The 19,594-nt window shown below is 35.6% G+C and overlaps 1 protein-coding gene across 1 annotated transcript in view; it reads left to right on the top strand.

The window, feature by feature from the left end:
- Positions 1-224: 224 nt before the first annotated feature.
- The window catches only part of COL5A2 (collagen type V alpha 2 chain), a 162,751-nt gene continuing 143,381 nt past the window's right edge, over positions 225-19,594 (top strand). Inside the window, exon 1 of the mRNA XM_077154406.1 lies at positions 225-591. Coding sequence (XP_077010521.1) covers positions 495-591 — 97 coding nt within the window. The 5' untranslated portion in view covers positions 225-494. The remainder of the gene's footprint in view (positions 592-19,594) is intronic.

Below are 19,594 nucleotides of genomic sequence, written 5' to 3'. Positions count from 1 at the left end.
ATAGGGGAACAGAAACGTAGGGGTTGAGATGAGGAGCAAGGGGTGGGGAGAGAAGAGCAGGGCTCTTTCCTTCTAAGACGCTTTCTTTATAAAAATGAAAGAAAGAGAGAAAAGTTTGATTCTGTTATTAAGCCCAATTTATGTTTAAAACAAATGTAATAGAGAAAGTTAAAGGCACAGAGGCGCGTGTTCTGATTTGGTTGTTTACCATCAATCAGCCGTTGCTTGGCAGACACTGGATGGTTATGAGCCTGAACAAGCTGAAAAGGGGCAGGAAAAGAAGTGGAGGCAGCATTCTTCCTATTTAAAGCTGCATCGCTTGAAAAAAGTTTTCGCAGACTGTGTTGGAGCTGGTGCTGAAAAAGGGGGCTTGCAGAGTTTGCCCTGGGGCTGGTGCTGAAAGGAAAAGAGCCCGCAGCTGACTTCATGGTGCTACAATAACCTTAGAATCTACTTTTCACTCCCAGGAGGACCCACATGTCTAATATTTAGACATGATGGCAAATTGGGTGGAAGCAAGACCTCTCCTCATTCTTACGGTTTTATTAGGGCAATTTGTCTCAATAAAAGCCCAGGAAGAAGGCGAGGATGGTGAGTTTGCGTTTTGCTTTGCTGGTGGTGTTTATTGCATGGTTTGGGAACTAGGTGGAATGTTAAGCCTCAGGAAAAGTAAAGAGAGGCTCTGGTTTGCAGTTGAGATGGGGGCTGACAGATCTGCACCTGGGAAACAGCTCTGAGGACAATCGGGGTGTTTGTAAAATCCGGAGGTTCCGCATCAATCTTTGGAAAGAGGACACTTACTGAATATTTCTAAGAAAGCCTGAGATAAGTCCCTTTTGCTTGAGTGTGGAGAGTGGGAAGTTAAAAACAAAGAGAAAGCTTAAAACCGAACATTAAAGTCACTTTTAGTAAGTGGAGTTCCGTTGTGTGGTTGGAGTTTTCAGAGCACGGAAAAGTCGCTGCAGAAGCTGAGTAGGGTGGAGTCTCTTTGTACTGAGCTTCAGCTGCTTCATAAAATTCTTTGTTTAGAAAAATCTCTGCAGCAACTCTGATAGCTCTGAGTTTTCCTCGTCTTTGGTTCCTCATTCTTTTCTCTTTACAGACTTTTACTTCTTTCCTATTTTCATTTATGATCTTAAAATCACTTTTGCTTGCTGAGAGCGGTCTCGTTTATTTCTCCATGACAGAGGCTGATAGATTCCAGATTTCTAAAACAGTGATATTTTCCCACCCTAGTGACTTGGATTATTAGGGCAGTGGTGGTTTTCGACTGGATGGCCGAAGGCAGGAAATCAGCGTGTCTTACGTATAACTTATTTGGCATGTAGTATGGACATTATCCGTTAGACAGAGGTTTTTTTTTAATTAAAAAAAAATTTAAGACAAATCTTGCCTGGTTTCCAATTTTTTTCCTATAAATTTACATACGTTAGGATTTGGCCACATGATGTGGTGAAGCATAAAAAGGATGTCTTGATAAAGAATATATAAGTATGTAAATTGGTTTCTCTAACTTAAATCCTTATTCTCAAAGACTGAAATTTCGGACTTGTACTTTTTTCATTATTGGCCATTATGGGTTTTCACAACTATTTAGCATCAAATTCGAGCTTTGAAAACTTAACACATTTATTAAACTTCTTTGTTACTATCCTCCATATATACGTATATGTGTATATATTTGTTCTCTATTACCATATTCACTCTAAACATATTCATAAAACTAATCTAGATACTATCAATTCTAGAAACATTTCAAGATTGAAAAAAAGAATGTGGGAATGAATAACTTACAGTCTGTCAGGAGTCCCATAGAGGGGGCACTTTCTATAATCTTGGAACTTTTTATGTGCATTTTATATTTTAGAAAGTGAAGCAATTTATAAAAGGCAGAAACTCTTGAGTTTCCTTGAAATGGTGTGAAAAGCAAGCCTTGCTTGGAAAGGTGGAGAAGGCAATTATATAGGAAGTAGGAATCAAGAGGGGGAGGCAAAGATATAGAAACATTGCAATAGAAATGAAAATCTGATTATAAAGGAAACATTGACTCCCTTTCTCTGCCAAAACAACCAGCAACTTTTACTTGACGCTTAATTAATACAGCTCTCATTGATCATTTATTTTAAAATTAATACCTTAATTTTATAAGGTTGAAATTAAACATGTGAATAAATGAAATGAATGTTTCATAAGGCATATGAAACTGGCCATATGTTAAAAAACTTTCTCAAGTAATTGTAATTACTCTGAGGTGTTTCTGATAAATGAGCAGAATTTGAGTTTCCATGATATTCATTTACATAAGTGTTAGCAATGTGATACATAGCGCAAGAAGCCCCCAGACCCAAGTTAAACCCCTTCCCCCTAGTATAGTCAAACAGCCCAGAAAACAGATTTTACAGAAAAATTGTAATTGCTTGCATATGTATTGCAAAAAATAAATTCCTTTATTTTATTACTCAATCTAAGAGGATATATATCTCAATTAAATAGCAAAACAAAGCAGCTATACCCTTAATTAAAAGATAATAAAGAAAATAATTCCAGAATCCATTATATTCAGAGCCACTTAATTTGTATTGTACTTACTTATCATGCATATATTGTTTTAAATTTATATTATATGGATACTTGGTGACACTTTATTCCCCTGTTCAGGCCAATCACAAGCCTAAGAAACGTGTCAGAATTTAGGAACTCCATGTGATTTTGACTTTGGGTTTAGTTTAGGCAAATGCTTTAATAAAAGAAATATCTAAGGCATACATACAAAGCAAGTATGTTTTTCAAATTTTAGCTGTAACAACATTTTCCTGTGTGTAAGTCATTTAATGTAGTATTTAATTTGTATACAAATATGTCCCCTTGGATATGTACTGACCTTTTATCCATGTAAATACATGTTTACCAGCTTTATTTCTTCCTGCCATGAATTCCTGTATTTGGCTGTAGCCATTTACCAGTGATGTAAAAATTAAACAGTGCTTGCCTGAAAGAAACACTTATGAATAATGAGATAAAAGTTAATAATGAAGTTTCAGGCCTTTTAGACAGAAATATTGCAACTCACTACTAAATTTTAAGAACTTATTTGATTTTTTAAATGTGTAAATAAACAATAGGGGAAAGTTTGAGAGCCAGGCTAACTATGGTGGAAACAATTAAGTAACAATAATCAAGGGAATAAAGATGACATAATCAGCTTTTCAAGTTTCTTTTTTTGTACTTGGTGGTGGGTGCTTTGAAAATCTCCTCATTTATTTATTTATTCTATAAGAGAAAAATACTAATCCATTATATAATAACTTTTATATTAGTTAATAAAGGTCAAAAACCTAGTGAGCTATACACATTCTTGTTAGTAGAAGTGGGCATACTTAATCTAAAAAAAAAATCATTGATGTAATTTGTTGTATTTAATATCACATGAGCAGTGGTGAGAAGAGAAGATGCAGAAAGGTGCCATTTTATTTGCAGAGGCTATAAACTTCAGTGATTTCAGAAGCCAGGCAGGTAACATAAACAGTTGAAGCAAGTGAGTATTTGTACATCAACAAGGAATGATAAGACCTGTGGAGATGCATGCCCACGTCAAGGCATACAAAATGAACCTTTTCATAAGCCATATAAAATATATTTGAGAACCAAATTTTGCCCATAAATTTGCAACCTTCATGTGACAACCCCACAATGACATACTGGACACAAGCCAACTCCTGATTACTGAGAGGTGAGTGGCTCACAGTCTTTGCTATATCATGATTTCTTGAATTTTTATTACATTAAATCTGCCATGTATTTCATTGTTAAAATGCAAATATGAACATGTGGGGGCTTAGCTGTCAGCAGTACATGGATGGGATCATTTTAAAGGAGATCTAGGGTATGCTTAAGATGTTTCTTCACTCAAATTAAATTTTAAACTCATTAACACTGAATAGGACATGCATACTCTTCTTTTGTAGTTGGCATTTTAGTTTAGATTCAGCTAAATATAGAAAAATGAGGTGGTTTAAACAAAAGAAAAGGTTTTTTCTCCCTCATGCAAAAGAAACTTTTAGGTAGGCAATGAAGGGCTGGTATATTGTCTCCAAAAAGTTATCAGGGACTCTGGCGCTTTCCAGCTCTGTAATCCCATTTTGCTTGGGTGTGGTTCTTTATATTATGGTTCTAGAGAGCTGCTAAAGCTCCAGCCATCACAAATACTTTTAAGCCATCTGGATACCCCCTTGTCACCTTTTTAAGGAGACTTCATGTCTTCATAACATTTCAATTTGTAGTTGGCTGGAATTTAGTCATATGGTTGCACAAAGCTGCAAGAGAGGCTGGGAAATGTAATCTATGAGCTGGGTAGCCCTGCTAAATTCTGTATTCTGGTAAAAATTGTCAATCGGTAATGAAGGATGAAAGAGAGAATGGTCATTAGGAGCCAACTACAGGCGTGGGCACAATAAGCATAAGTCTCAGCCACTTTTAGCATATAAAAATCTTGTGGTTTCATAGGACAGAATATAGTTGAGTGACCAGATCCTACCTTGGTCATTGATCATTTATGAATACAGTATGAACTCAAAAACACTGGGTGGTACTTAAACATTAGAATAAATTTTCTTCCTCTTTCTTATTTCCTTCAAATAAATTTAGATGTATCTATCATTTTTATCCAAACTAAAGTGACAGATCATTGTTGAGCCAGCTGAATAAAGAAGCGCCTGAAGAGCTTATTAGTAGCATAGATTTTAGGCCACCTCTCTACTGGAAATATCCTAATTCAGTACATTCAGAATGGAGTGTAGGAATCTGTAGACTTTCAAAGCTCTCCAGGTCACTCTGATTCATAGGTACATTGAGGAAGCACTCCATTAAATCTCTGCCAATACTCTTTGTTCTTGATACGGAGTCGTTGGCTACATACCATGTCTTTAGTAATAACTTGCTATTCTAGGTATTCCTTTCACTCACAAAGCTGATTCAAGTTTATAGATAAACCTTTGCAAATGCACTATCATTTGTAAAAATAATGCAAGGTCCAAATTCTTTTCATAGGCAGGTTGGGTGAATCATTCTACCATGCAAAGCACACACATTAAAACATATTTTCCAATGAATACATATTTTTCCTTTTGTATCCTCCGTTTCCTTTACTTCTTGCTCTTCACACTATTACCAGTATCACTCCAGGCCCAAAAGTCATTGTGCTGATAACTCTAAAAATGCACATAATTCAGGGGTGTGAGGCAAATTTAGAAAGAAGGAAGCTTTTAAAATTTTTTTTTTGGAGAAACTAGGGTTTAGAAGATTCGAATCATGTTAATCTATGGCCACAGAATAAAATCTTTTAAATCAAATAGTTTGCTCCTAGTTGAAGAATAATTCACACATCATTACTTGGCTGTGAATGGTACTTCGTAAAATGTTTGAAAATGAATCAGCCACTTTTGACCTGATATATATATTTTTTGTTCTGAGATCACAACATCGAAAAGTTTGGCTTTATGTATGGGAAATAGAGTAATGGCAGGGGAAACAAATATAACTATTAATTAATTAGTTTACTGTATAAATTTGGGAAATTACATAAGTTTATACAAGAGAAATCTGAGTTAAATAACATGATATCCTTTGATTTGTGATATTTGGTATTAATCCATATGTTTTATATCCATGGAATTAAGAGGTTCATTAACCTTTTATTTACTGATAAATAGAAGATCTTCACACTTGTAAAAGTCATACATTAAAAGAAATTTCTTAAGTCGGAGTGGAAATTTAAGGAATTTACTAACAATTTAGCTTTCATTTAAATTTCTTTTCACATAGATTTTATGGAGATTCTTATGAATATTTCATCTAAACTTCATGTCAGACTGATAGGCTGTCACAGGCAATAGTTACTGATTGTGGTGACAGTCTGTCCTATGGAAAATTTTAATTTAAAGGTGTAACTTCATCGGTGGTGCTACTGTTTTAATTTTAGTTTCTTGATATATTTAAATCTAATCCTTTCTTAAAAAATGAAATGATTCTTTTACCTAATATATTTCCTAGGGAGCAGTTTATCAGGGAATTGCCACTAGAGCAAAATTTGCCTTTCCCAGATCTTACTTTCTGCAGAGAAAGCAGAAATATTCATGCTATTAATTTTAACAAACCAATATGAATAAATTTGTGGCACTTATCCCCATAACTGTCTGGCACAATGCTCATATGCAAAAATGCTTCTGTGCTTGTTTTTTTTTTTTTTTTTTAATTTGATCTTGAATGGAAGAAAGACTGTTTCTCACAGGGTCCCTCCTCCCTCCCTCCTTTTTAGGTCTCTCCTCAATTACATCATCTAGATTCATTTACATTTGAGGGATAAAATATTTCAATGCCTAATGTCATACATAATGCATTATAAGTTCAGTTTTAGAATGGCAGCAACTGTATTCTCAGTGGAAACACTGCTTGCAGCAAAGCATAGACTTGTTGGTATCTGCTTTTTTAATAAGCAAAGCAAGCCCTGATCCAGCATAATGGGAGAGAACACCTGGGTTCTGGTCCTCACTCTATATTTAGCAGTTGTGCGACCTACAGAGTCTTCTACCTCAAGAAGCCTTAGTGTCATCTGACAAAAAAGTCATGTTGCAGTCTTATTTCAGTCAACATGGATACCAAACCCAGTGGTGTATTTTTGACTTTCACCAAATATTTGAATTTGTTTTGAACTACCTTTGGGATTTGTTCTCCTTCTGCATTTTGTTTGTTCTCCATCTCTTCAGGGAATTTGCTTTATCAATTTTGCCTTCTTTTCTATAATTTCAACTACTTCTTTTCATTTGACTCTTTCCCTTTTTTCTGTAAACAAGCTCAACTCTCTGAGTGCCTGGCTCTAGCTCTCGTTCTCTCTTTTTTACTTAGCCCAGCTGCTTTAAAGGAGCAGTATAGTTTTTTGTCTCTGCCTCTATGTCCCCACTTTGCCCCCTGCATTCTGACCTTTGACAACTCCATCCCACTTAAACTAGTCTAGTGAGATGAGGACAAAAACATGTGATATTCCAGTGGGCCGCTTTCACCTCATCTTATCAAGTTTTTCTGCTTTATTTTATATCATTAGCCACTAAAGATTGCCTGAAACGCTATCCTCTATAAATTCTCTTACCGCTCTGACTTTTATTCTCAGCATTGTTTGTGGACTCCTCCTCCTTTCAGCCCCATTAATACTTCGTTTTTTCCATAGGGTTTAATCCACTGGTTCTCTCTGTGTGTTTTCTTCCTAGCTCTGGAAATCTTATTCACTCTCAGAGTTTTGCTTAACACCTATATGCTGATAATTCTCAAATCTCTCTCTCCAACTCTGACCTTCCAATGTGAACTCCTGATGTGCATTCAACTGCCATGGATAATTCAAAACCACTTCAAGTTCATTGTATCCAAAACTGAACTCACCATCTTCCTTCTGACAATGGATTGTCTTCTATTTTCCTTGTTTCAGTTAATGGTAATATCATCCACTTGGTCATTCAAGTAAAATTCCAATTAGTCACAAAATTCTCTCATTTTACCTCCTGAAAGTTTCTCCAATATGTCCTTTCTCCACCTTTAATACAGATGCCTCAGTTCAGGCCCTGGACCACTGCAGTGGCTTCTAAATTCACCTCCTTGCCACTCGTATGACCACTCCTCACTCCCATAGAAGTCATTCCCTCTCTGCTGCCAATATGGTGTTAGACTAAAATAAAATTTGTTGTTATCCCCATTAAAACCTGCTTTGGTGCCCATAACTTGCAGAAAGAATAAGCTTAAGCTGCTTAGCGTGGAATACAAGACCCTCCCTGATTGCGTCCATTTCTAGGATTTTAGTCACGTCACTGGCCATTCTTTGTCTCACACTTTCTGTTCTAATGCTAGGAAATTGCTTGTGGTTTCCTCTCTCCACATTTTCCCTTTTATTACCTCTAGTTTCTAGATTCTACTTACCACTTAGGGCTCCCATCCCTTCATTAGCTAAGCTAAGTACACCACATTTTGCCATCTCAACATTCACTATACCTTCTCCCATTGCCTGTGCCTTAGTATATTGAGACCACCTGCTTCCTTGCCTATTTATCTGCTCTTAGCACCTAATAATAGGTGCAACTTAATAATTATTGGTCATGCTAAATACATTCCCACACCAGCCTGATCTGAATTGCTATGCTTGTCATGGCTTCCCTGTAGGTCTCCACTTCCTCCAATCTCTCTTCCCATTAATCCATTTTATATGTTGCTGCCAGATTAGTCTTTCTAAATCATACTTTTTTTATCATGTAATACCCTAATTTGGCAGGTTATCCTGATTCTCCATTATCTATTGCATTACACTCATTATGGTATATTGAAATTAACTCTTTATGTGTATCTTTTTAACCTAAAAATGCCAAAATTATCTAGATGACTTTCGAGGCTGCCATAATCCCCATAGCTCTACCTAAACAGTCATATGCCACATTTCCATTGCCATTACTTAACATTATTGACGCCTGCTCACCATGTGGCACCATATCTCAGGTCTTGTCTAATCTTTTGTTTTGCCATTCATTTTTTGTTGTTTAGATGTTTTGTGTTCCTCTTTTCATCTTACTTCTGCTTTTTTGGAATTTTCTTTCAAGCACTATTTCAAATCCTAATTCTCTAAGAAAGCCCGTTTGTTTATTCTAATCTGCAATAAATTTTTTTCAATGCCTGTTCTCTAAATGTTTCATATATGTTGGTGTTAACCAGTGGTAAGCCCCTTGGAGAACAGGAGCCATATCGTGAATTTATGTTTTAGATAAATCAAAATTATTCTATGTATAGATGCTGTGTTAATATTATTTGAGAAAATCTAAAAAAAAAATCATTCCCCTCTTCCATTCATTCAAGTATGAGTGAATTGAATTCAAATTCAGGTTTTGCAAATTAATCTGCATTTTTTTAGCAATTTTCTTGATTTCTCTGTCTTAGTTTCTTCATCCATAAGATTAGAATAGTGATTTTTTTCCTCAAATAATTGTTATGAAGACTGTCATATATATAAATCACTTACACAATATCATGGCTCCCAAAAAATAGTAGGAACACAATAATTGTTGACATTATTATTATATTACTAAGTAATAATAATAGCAATAATAACAAATGCTTAATGGGCGATTATGAAAATTAATATATTAGGTGTTAGCGAAGAAATAAACAACTTTTGATCACAAACAGATTAAAGTGTAGAATAAAACTTAAAATGCACGTTTTTACCTACTATTCTGGTCATTTTGATAATACATCAATGATAGTAATAAGCCCATTTAAGATTTAACAGCTCAAATGGAAGGACTTTATTGTATTGCCTCCTTTTGTAGTTTAACTGCTGGGAAAAAAAACCCACAAATAAAGTAAAAATAAAAGTCTCTTTCCATTGAAGACTTTGTAACGGCCATGTGATGGGGAGCATCACTCCCTACTCTTCTGTTTCACACCCCTACAGCCATTTAATTCCCTGGGGCTGTTCCCAGTGAGTCAGCAAGCCAAGCCTGACCCACTCCATGGTCTAGTGCTACATCAGGCCTGTCTACTAGTCCTGTCTGCTTTAGAATTTATTTTCTGAAACCATGACAGTCATAAAAGTCTCTCTTAAAGTTGGAAGCTTATTTTCCACTCTGCATCACTCTGGGTTGCGTTTGGAATGAGAGGAATTGCCTCACTGCACAGGGATTTACGAGCAACTCCCAGGACTGTTTGGATCGAGTCGTGGGGGTGACCATCTTTTCTCAGACTTTGCAGCAAGGCTTTAATTTTCCAAAGGCTGTTAACTTATTTCACTCCCAGGAGATTTTTGTGAACTAGTCTCCAGAAAGCAGAAACTGGCATAGGATGTGGGCACTTTATCCATACTCACACTTTCCTTACTTTGCTGTACTTTTCCTACCTTTAAGTTTTTCAACTCAGTTTTTCAACCTTAAAAATTGATGGGTTTAACTTGGAAGGAGTGATGCCTATGGAATTTTACTGGGCAATTTATTGCCATGAAATTCTTTAATTAAATCTTTGATATTCACCGTGGTGTGCTATGGCCTTCTGCTTTAGATATTGTCATTATGGAATTTTAAAAATATGAATGGTTTTAAAAGCAAATACAATTTTATATAAATTGGCTATTTTCATTTCTCTGAAATAGAAGGGACTGTGTATTGTTTTCTCCTGAGGGAGCAGAACCTTTCAGATTTATTTATATTAGTTTGAAAGTATTTCTGAACCTTTTACTTCTCATTGTTTCCAGATCTTAATATTGAAGACATGAGAAGTTACAGTTTAGATCACAGCATCATGTTTTTCAAGTTAGTGCTAAATTTTCAGCCAGAATCTCTGGGATTGGGGGGTGGGGGGATGGGATTGGTAGACCATGAGGTTAACTGATTACCATGGGAAAATGAAGAAGAAGCATTGAAGAAGCTCCTATTTTCTAGTCTTTTGCTTCAAACATATGACTTCTAAAGTTTCATTTATGAAAGACTATATTTTTCTTTGAGAGTGCAGAGGGCACCAACCATTCTGAAGCAAATGAAAAATCCTGAAATAAGAATTTTCTTTTACACAAGTATGTCCTAGTAAAAAAGAAATAGAAAATACCCAGTGGACTTGAGACTGATGAATGAAGAGTACAGAAAATTCCAGCAGGGAGCTTGTGCTCCATCCATAACAGGTTATAAGTCTTAGATCTTTCTGAGTGTTCATAAAAAATCTCCCTTCTTCCTCAGATCTGTCCCTATTTCCTCTTAAATCTCAGTAGTTCTGACTCTGCTGTGGGAGTAGGCATACTTTTGTTAGTGACTTTTATTTTTCTCCTTTAAGAACAATAAAACTGAGCTTAATTTTGCTAAGAAACAGCTAATAAATTCTTGAATCAATAGAGTTCTCATTAGCCTGGGAAGATTTCTGCATACTTTGAGTCTGTAGGTTTTATTAAGAAAAGAGTGTGTGCGGACTGGGGTGAGGGGAGGTACTCCTTTATCTAGTGGATGAGATAAAACTGAGAATTAGTTCTATAGAGATAAAAAATACATATACTTGAAGGTCCATTGTGGGAGTTTGTGTTTGGGTGCATGAAGAGTGACAAAACAAAATAAATAAATATTTTTATATTTTTCATATATTTAGCAAATAAATTCATTTACAAAACTTGGCAAAAATTTAGCCCACCTGAGCTGCTTTGTGCCCCTTCCAGATCTATTCCTTGGGTACAATGTTGCTGAAGTCCTTAGAGGAAGAGAAAGTTTAGTTCTAAAAAAAATTAATTTGAAATAGATGACGGTCTTTTTGTGTGCTTTTTTGTTTGTTTGTTTAGGGAAACAGCCTCCTTTCTGTTTGAAGGAAAGTCATTCAGGCCTCTGATACTATTCTTGCTTATCCATGGTCTCACATTGTAGCTTTATCTGAATATCACCTTCCCAAATTTTGTTTTAAAATACAGACTTTTCGTTCTAGTTTGACCTCCTATCAAAACTTACATGATCAGTGTTCTATTTATTCCTTCTCCACAAAGAACTAATACACTCTGCATAGCCTCTGTACTTTTTTTCTAATGCCCAGATTTACTACTATTATTCCTTGCAATATGAGCTTATCATAGAGTAATTTACCTTTTAAGATCTTTTTCTCAATATTCTTTGGCTTAAAAGAGTGGCTGACATGGTGGTTCTAGGTGAAACCCTGACATCACAGAAGGACTGTGGCTGAAAATAGACCACCAAATTCCAACTGCTTCCAAAGAGGACTTTGATTTCTATAGAACAGAACCCTATGATTGCTGCATTTTCTATGCCCAAATGACCTAACACAGGACTCAATTTTCAGGGAGATATTTTCCCAAGTGAAACCTTCTTTGGGACCACGTCAATGAATGAGGACTTCCCCAAGACTCTTTCCTTTCTTCCCTGCCTGCAATGCCTTCCCTTTTCTGCCTTGTAATTAAAAAAATAAAAATCAGGTCTGTCTTTTCTGTCTGAAGACCTTCAGTAACAAGTGCTAGTCACAATTGAGTAGAACTTTGTGACTATGGCAATCAGCAGGAAATGGAAAGTAGGAGAGAGGTTATGGAAGACGCAGGGGCATGCAAAGATGGGTTCTCTGGGGGTATGCAAGTGATATTAATCAACGATTGGCTCATATAGCCTCATTGAAATATATTAAAATATAAGACTCTATGCTAATTTGTGTGACCATACCTATATCAGGTTTTGTGGGATTTATTTAGGAAATTTCAAATGGTTGTGGAAATTTGTGACATCGATATATATATTTTTGGATTACTCTAAATTTATTTCCCCCTGTGTTCCTACAAATTAGTCATTTTCAGAAAAAGTCAAAATAGTAGGACAATATAATAGCTCTATTCTTTTGTGTCATCAGCATATATACAGTCAGTTGGGCCTACAGGCAATAGGAGCAAGCCTCTGGCTAAGCTTTTTTTTTTTTTTAATTTTGAGAAATTATCTCTGTTCCCAGTATTACAATTTTTCTATGTTTAGAGTTTTTGAAAATTAGCATTTTATACACTAGGAACTTCTTCTTTTCCATTTTACTTTCAATAGGAAATTAATAGGCAAGGGTCTTTGCAGTCTCATGTCTAGGTCTTGAGGTCAGGATAGACTCATTTGAACCCTGGAGTCATGATTTTGTGAGGGACGGCTGTATCTCTGCCTGAACCGTCAGGGAACACTGAGAAACTATTTGAACTCGCTCAATTTCCATCCTAGCTCATTTAGCTCACTATGGCAATAGATAGTCCAGAAATCACTGGCCCTGAGTCAGAAGACTAGAGTAAACGATTCACTCTTTTTCTATTAATTGGGTGACCCTGGGTAATTAACTAAAATGCCTGCGTCTCAATTTTCTCGTTTGGAAAACAGGAATAAAATTTTTTATTCTTCTTTTACACTGGTTCAAAATAAATGCATAATAGATGTAGAAATTCTTTGTCTCCTGCAAAACCCTATATAAGGTGGTTTTATTATTTTAGCATGTTTTTACTGTGATGAAGAGATAGCTAAATGCAAAATAAATTTGTTCTTTTAAGCAAAAATTAAAGTTAAAGATCCAAATGATTATAAGACCCTTCATAGAAATGAAAGAAAACAAAGTATTTTTCCCCCAAACTTAAAATTTCGAATTGAGGGAAGCAAAATAGCCTGCTTGTGCAACTATCTAGAAAAGCTTCCAAAGCCCCTAAATAGGAAATAAATAGGAATAATGCGAATAGAGGTTTTCACTTGAGAATAAACAGAGCAGATGGGAAAGCAAAACGTGATTTTTGTAATATAACCAGACTGTGGTCCCTCTACAAGCATAAATGTAGCTTCTTGGCAGGAGGCTGAATCCGCTATTATTACTTCTTTCCATATTCATCTCTCATCAGGAAGCCCAGTTCAAAATCAAAGTTTGGCACTAAGTGTTGGTTTGTGGCATGGTATCCCTTTTCCCTGGGTCAGAAGGTGACTTTGAGCTAGAAGTTTAAACTGGTGACAAATATCCACAGCAATCTAAGCCAAGTGTTCAGACAAGAGCTCAGCATCCCTCAGTCCTGTCTACTTTCTGGTATATTTTAAGACTTCCTACATCTACAGAAAAAAACATGCAGTGAAGGGAATGAGGGCCTCAACTAAATGACTATGTCTTTTATGAATGAATTATTGAAGCAATTTCTAAGAAATGCTTCTAAATTAAAAACTGGACCAGGACACAGGAAATCTGCATTCTAATTGCAGCTCTTGTGAACTAACTTGGTGATTTTGTGGAAGTGACTTAAATTCTCTGAGTCTCTGTTTTCTCTTCTGTAAAACATGTGATGTGTTTCATCAGGGCCACCTCCTACTCCGAATGTCTAAGACTCTGAAATGTGCACATGAAGCTACTTCATGTAGGTCAGATTTGTTATACAAAACTGGAGATTATCATCTGTATAGATTGGTGGATCAAAACATCATGCATAATCTCTGTGGGTGTGTACTTCTGTAGTTTTAAAGTAGGTTTTGAATTTTCAATCCAGGTTTGTAGTTCGCTCCCTAACTGTGGTTCAGTTAAGGAACACAACTCCCAATTCATTATTATGTAAGATGATCTGCTTTTCAGTGAGTGACTTTACAACACAGATTCTAGGCATTGTGATAAACGTGATGATTGTGAAAAAAAAATCACGATAATCAAATATTAAAGTTTATAGATATCTGATAAATTTTGAATTTTCCAGTTAGAAAGAGTATATGTAAATGCATTTTCTGTGATGTTACACTATTATAACCACAAGTCCCCTAAATGTTTTTAGTAGAGTGGGGATCAGGATCCAGCAGCATGCCTTCCTAGCCTTTGGCCATCATTTTTACAGGAATTGCCTTTGCAGTTCTCTCCTTTCACTGCTCATTTTTCCCAGCAACTTACTAAATTGCTATTCCATCCAGCATTTAAAAAAAGAAAGGAATTAGAGTATTATGTGCTTGTGAGTAGATCATGGGATTGTCATACTTGTTCTTGAATCCTTGTTTTTCTTTGCAGTAATGTTTGGTAGGACATTTGTCATTGTTTAGTCTATATTTTACAAGGTTGAATTTATTCCTTTGATATGTTTGAAGCACAGGACTTTTTGGGACATTCTGTTTGCCCTCCTTTTTGGCAGAATGAAAGGGATTCCATTTGCTTCTTTGCTCCATTTATCTGTTTCACTAATCCTGATTGAATCCTATAAATTACTATGTCCCCAAACCCTTCTAAAATTTCACACCCAATCATTTCTGGACGGAAAACAGCATTTTTTTTACGCCTTTACAAGAAGTGTGTGTGTCTAATTCAAGTGCATGAAATTTAAAGATTAAATTTTGATAAAATAAAGAAGTGCTATTCACAAGTGCTCACATCTGTGTTCAAATAAAAAATGCTTCTGAGAGAAACTGTTAGGTTTTAGCTTAGTGTCTTCTCCAATGAATGCGATACACTTGGTCATCTTAAAGCACTTGAAAATGACTTATTTATTTGGCTAATATGGGTCCCATTATATCCTCAAAAGCCATAATGAAAATTTGGCTTTTTTCAGTGACACTGAAAATTTTTTAGGTGATCCTGAAAGGTTTTAACTTTTTATTACAGTAGATGGTGTTCTAAAGCATCTTAAATGGTGATTTCCATTTCTATTTCTCTATAGAGAGGCATAACGCCACCAGACAGTGATGGGGCAGATTTATTTATTTATTTATTTATTTGTTTGTTTGTTTATTTATTTATTTATTTATGTAACTTTATTGAGCATCAACTCTTTACCAGACACTTTGGTAGATGATATAGAAACAAAACTTTAATTGTTGACCATAAGGAACTCATTGTATTGTGGGGATGAGACAAGTAAAATCAAGGAAAATATCAGGTCATTTGCATGGCGATATAGGTAGACACAGAGTACTGGGAGATAGCTAGAAGACATCACTACCCCACACTGCCCGAGGTGTGCCTGGGAGGCAAGGGGAATGCTTGAGCAGAGGCATTCCTCTGCATTCACTCCATCACTTCCCTGAACTGAATCCCATCCTCCCCTTTACACGTCTAAGTCCTGCACATCCAGGATTGATTTCAATAGACATCCTCCTTGAAACCTTTCAGATGTTCTCAGGCATTTTGGTCTTTTTTTTCTCTAAACCATAGCACTTCATCTTTATTGAGTAGGTACTCAATAAATGCTTGTGATTGGTAATTCAAGCAAAAATGTATTTCTCTTATCTTGATGTTGCTCAACATCAAGTTCCTTATCTCTGTTAATTAGGAGGTCATTGCTAATTTTATCACTCAACCTTGCCAGAATTTTATATACACAGTAGTAAATTTTTAAAAGTGAAACCAGCTTTTATGTTTTGATAAGTGCTTTTTTGCCTCAAGTCTAAAAAATTGCATACTTCAAAGCATCTGGATTGAGAACTAAATGGAGACAAAGTTAGTTTTATACCACATCTATCTTATTTATATGGTCTCCAGCCAGGCAATAGAATCACGAAGGTGAATAAGACAGTACCCCTGACTTTAAGGAATCTATAATAAAAGGTACAGACATATTAACAAACAGGTATAACACAGTGTAATACATTTAATAAAAAAGAACAGCAGGAAGGGATAGCTATCTAACCCACCTTGCAAAAACAAGAGTTGATTTCCTGAACATGACAAACCCAAGATAGAAATGATAGCTGTACGATAACTAGTAGAAATGAGGCAGGTAGGGGAACAAGAGGGTGGTGTACAAATTGAAAAAAAAACACATGAAGAAAGTCTCTCAGAAATAACAATTAGCATAGTTTTGCAGAAAACTACTAGTTCAATATTCACGGAACATTGAATAGAAGGCAAGTTCTTCTTATTTATTATTAGAGGCTTGACTTTTTTGTGATTGATTATTCATAATTTGAATATTTAATATTAGTAGAGACAGCAGATATAGACTGTATTTTTAATTTCTCTGTTCATTAAGAAGCTGAGTTAAGAAGAGAAAAAGAGAACTAGGTCCATACTTGGAATAAGATGTAGAGTCAAGAGAAGTTTTTAAAATTTTTTCAGTAATAGATTGAAATGTTTATAGGTTAAGGGAAAGAACCTATGGGGGAGATGATATTGAAGAGATAGAAAGAAAAGGTGATACAAACTGAGTAGGATATAGAAAAGTACTATTGTGGATGTAAAGGTAGAAGGACTAGCCTCAAAGAGGAGATTAGATATTTAAATCTTTGACATTAGATGCAAGGAGGCAAAAATACAGCTGTATCTTCAGGTAAAACTAGTATTTTTGGAGTATAAGAGATGGAGGTGGTAGGTTTTGATAGTTCATTGATAGTGCCTGAGTGCACTAATTATTTTAGTGCAGTAGTGATATTAAATTACATTGTCCATGCAGGATAACTATTCTACCCCATTGTTTTGCTTTTGTTAAGTAAAACTATGTGAAGATGAATTTTCAGTAAATCATTTGCTTCATTTGCTTTATTGGGAATGGCTGTTAATTAGTCAATCTGTTGCTTGAAGTGTTACTGTAGTATGGCACATAAGATTTCTTTTTCGTTGGCTTTTAATCAGATCACAATGATAAACAAGATTCATGTATAGTATAGACTCAGTTTATTTTTATTTTTATTTTTCTGCCTCTTTAAGTAACAATAATAGCACACCATAGGTAGATAGGCTTGTACAGTTCGCAAAGTTTCCCAGTCGTTCAGCGCACATACAAACCTAAGGGGAAGGCAGCGTAAGAGTTACGATCCTCAGCTCATAGATGAGGAAACTGATGCAGAAGAAATAAATGTTGTAGTGGATTGTGGATAGGCATATAGAACCTCCCTGTCCAGGGCTCTTTCAGTTGTGTCTTATAGAGAGAGAAGAGGAAAGAAGGAAGAAGACAGCTGTAGTGACAAAGGACATGCCATGCTATACAGACGTCATTTATGTTCAGAATCACATTGCATAGCGGTTTGGCTGAGACTCAACTCATGGCAGGCAGTATATAGGGAAAGTCTGATTCTATCTGGAGGAATCTATGATTCATATTATCTTCAGGCCTGAAAGTTGGGGATATATCCATAAAAAGCTATGGTTGGGAAATAACCACACAGCTTTCAATTTATCCAACTAAAAGATTTACCTGAAATGAAATTGGCAACTTTGTCAGCTCAAAATCCAATCACAGGCTGTGTGATGGGAAAAGAGCCAAAAAATGACTTTTTTTTTTTTTGCATGGGCAGGCACTGGGTATTGAACCTGGGTCTTTGGCATGGCAGGTGAGAATTCTGCCTGCTGGGTCACCGTGGCCTGCCCAAAAATGACTTTTGAAAAGAAAAATTGTGCTGATTTAACATTCAGTAAGACACCTCCAAATATTTGGCTTCTTGTCCTAGCTTTATATACTGTACTGATTATAAAAGTAATGAAACAGCCGTTGGCCAAATATTTATTGGGACTTTACTGGATCCCTGCAACCTAAGCACCACGTTAGCCATTAGAAATAAAAAGAATAAGAAATAGTCTCCATACTTAAAGCAGTTTCAATGTAAGAGGCACAATTAGCTGTGATATAATTATTGATGGTATAGTGATTTTTTTTGTGGCAGATGCAGCAAATCCCAACAGCTTAGATTTTTGTATAGAGAACTATTGCATATATAACTAGCTAGTGTGCAAATTAGTCAAAAGCTATAAAAACCAGACCTCTAAACCAAACATTTTCAGTGTGTAGTGGGATCACAAAAAAAAGTTTAAATGCTAAGATATTTTCTTCCTTTCTGCTGTAGTAACATTTTTGATCAAAATGTTTGCTCAGGTTTCTATGAAGGCAGTTACAAATGAGTTAAAAAATTTTAATCACCTGCTGAAATGCTTTACTAATCTGTGTGAATGCTAGCTGTTTATAATCAATTAATCCACCAATAACAAATATTTATCTGACTCCTGTGAACCAAGCCAAGCACTATGGTGTACTCAATCTATATATTTATGAATAAATTCAGAGGTAGAACTCTTGATTATTAGCTTTGAAAAGTTTCCAACTTGATTGGAAAATAAACATTGAAATAATTAGGACAAGAACTAGAATATATAAGCACTGAACACAAAGGCATTAAACTTTTGGGAATGAGCCTATAGAAACAGTTCTGGAAAGGGGAAAGTCAGCTGGGGTTGTCAGGAAATGAGTGAATGCATCAGAGAGGAAGCAGGCAGGAGATTCTAGTGTCATGGAAGCCATCGGAAGAGATCAATGGTGCCTTTATCAGAGAGATCCAGGGGAAGGATGTCAGAAGAAAAATGGTGGAGATGGCAATGGAAAGGTTTCTGATGATCTTTGAGAGAGTAGCTGTGCTTATGGTTAAGAACCAAAGTAAAATTTTGAGAGGTTAGACCGCCTTACATATACTAATTATCAATATTGATTTCCAAACTAATTTCATCCAGTAGCCATTTAGGTCATATATTTAACCAAAATTCTTCCCACCTAATTTCTTTTAGACTGAAATGAGCCTATTGGCTATTATTAATGAAATGATGGAAACTATCTGTTAGTGTTTCCACTGTGTTCATATTTTTAGTGCTAGTAAATGTTTATTGTGCTAGTGAGGTAGTGTACAGAAATAGAGGACTGTGATCAGTGGATTTGATAGAGAATTGCATAAATTATGCTTGGCTTGACGATATTTAATCGACATGTGATAAGAATATTTGTTGTTACCTTAAACATGACACAGGTTTCCATAAATTGCCCAATAAAATCACAACTGTGGAGGCAGTCATTGTATTTATCTGCAGTTATCTGTGATGATTCTCAGCAATTCATTTATTAATTACTGGGATGCTCACCCCAAAACTTTGCTTTCTAATTAAAATTCAGCAAATATTTATTAGGTACCCACTGTGTTCCAGGCATTGCACTGAGCTGTAGAGATGCCACAGGGAATAAGACACCGTCTCCACCCTCCTTGAACCCTGAGCATATTCAGAGAGAGAGAGAGAGAGAGAGAGAGAGAGAGAGAGAGAGAGAGGGAAAAACAAATATTTAGAATAGGGATGGTTTTGAAATTTAGTTGTTACA

Source organism: Tamandua tetradactyla, chromosome 3 (genome assembly GCF_023851605.1).
Source record: "Tamandua tetradactyla isolate mTamTet1 chromosome 3, mTamTet1.pri, whole genome shotgun sequence".
NCBI classification, from domain to species: domain Eukaryota; kingdom Metazoa; phylum Chordata; class Mammalia; order Pilosa; family Myrmecophagidae; genus Tamandua; species Tamandua tetradactyla.
The sequence above is the reverse complement of the archived record's forward strand: the minus strand, read 5'-3'. Positions and strand labels throughout refer to the sequence as shown.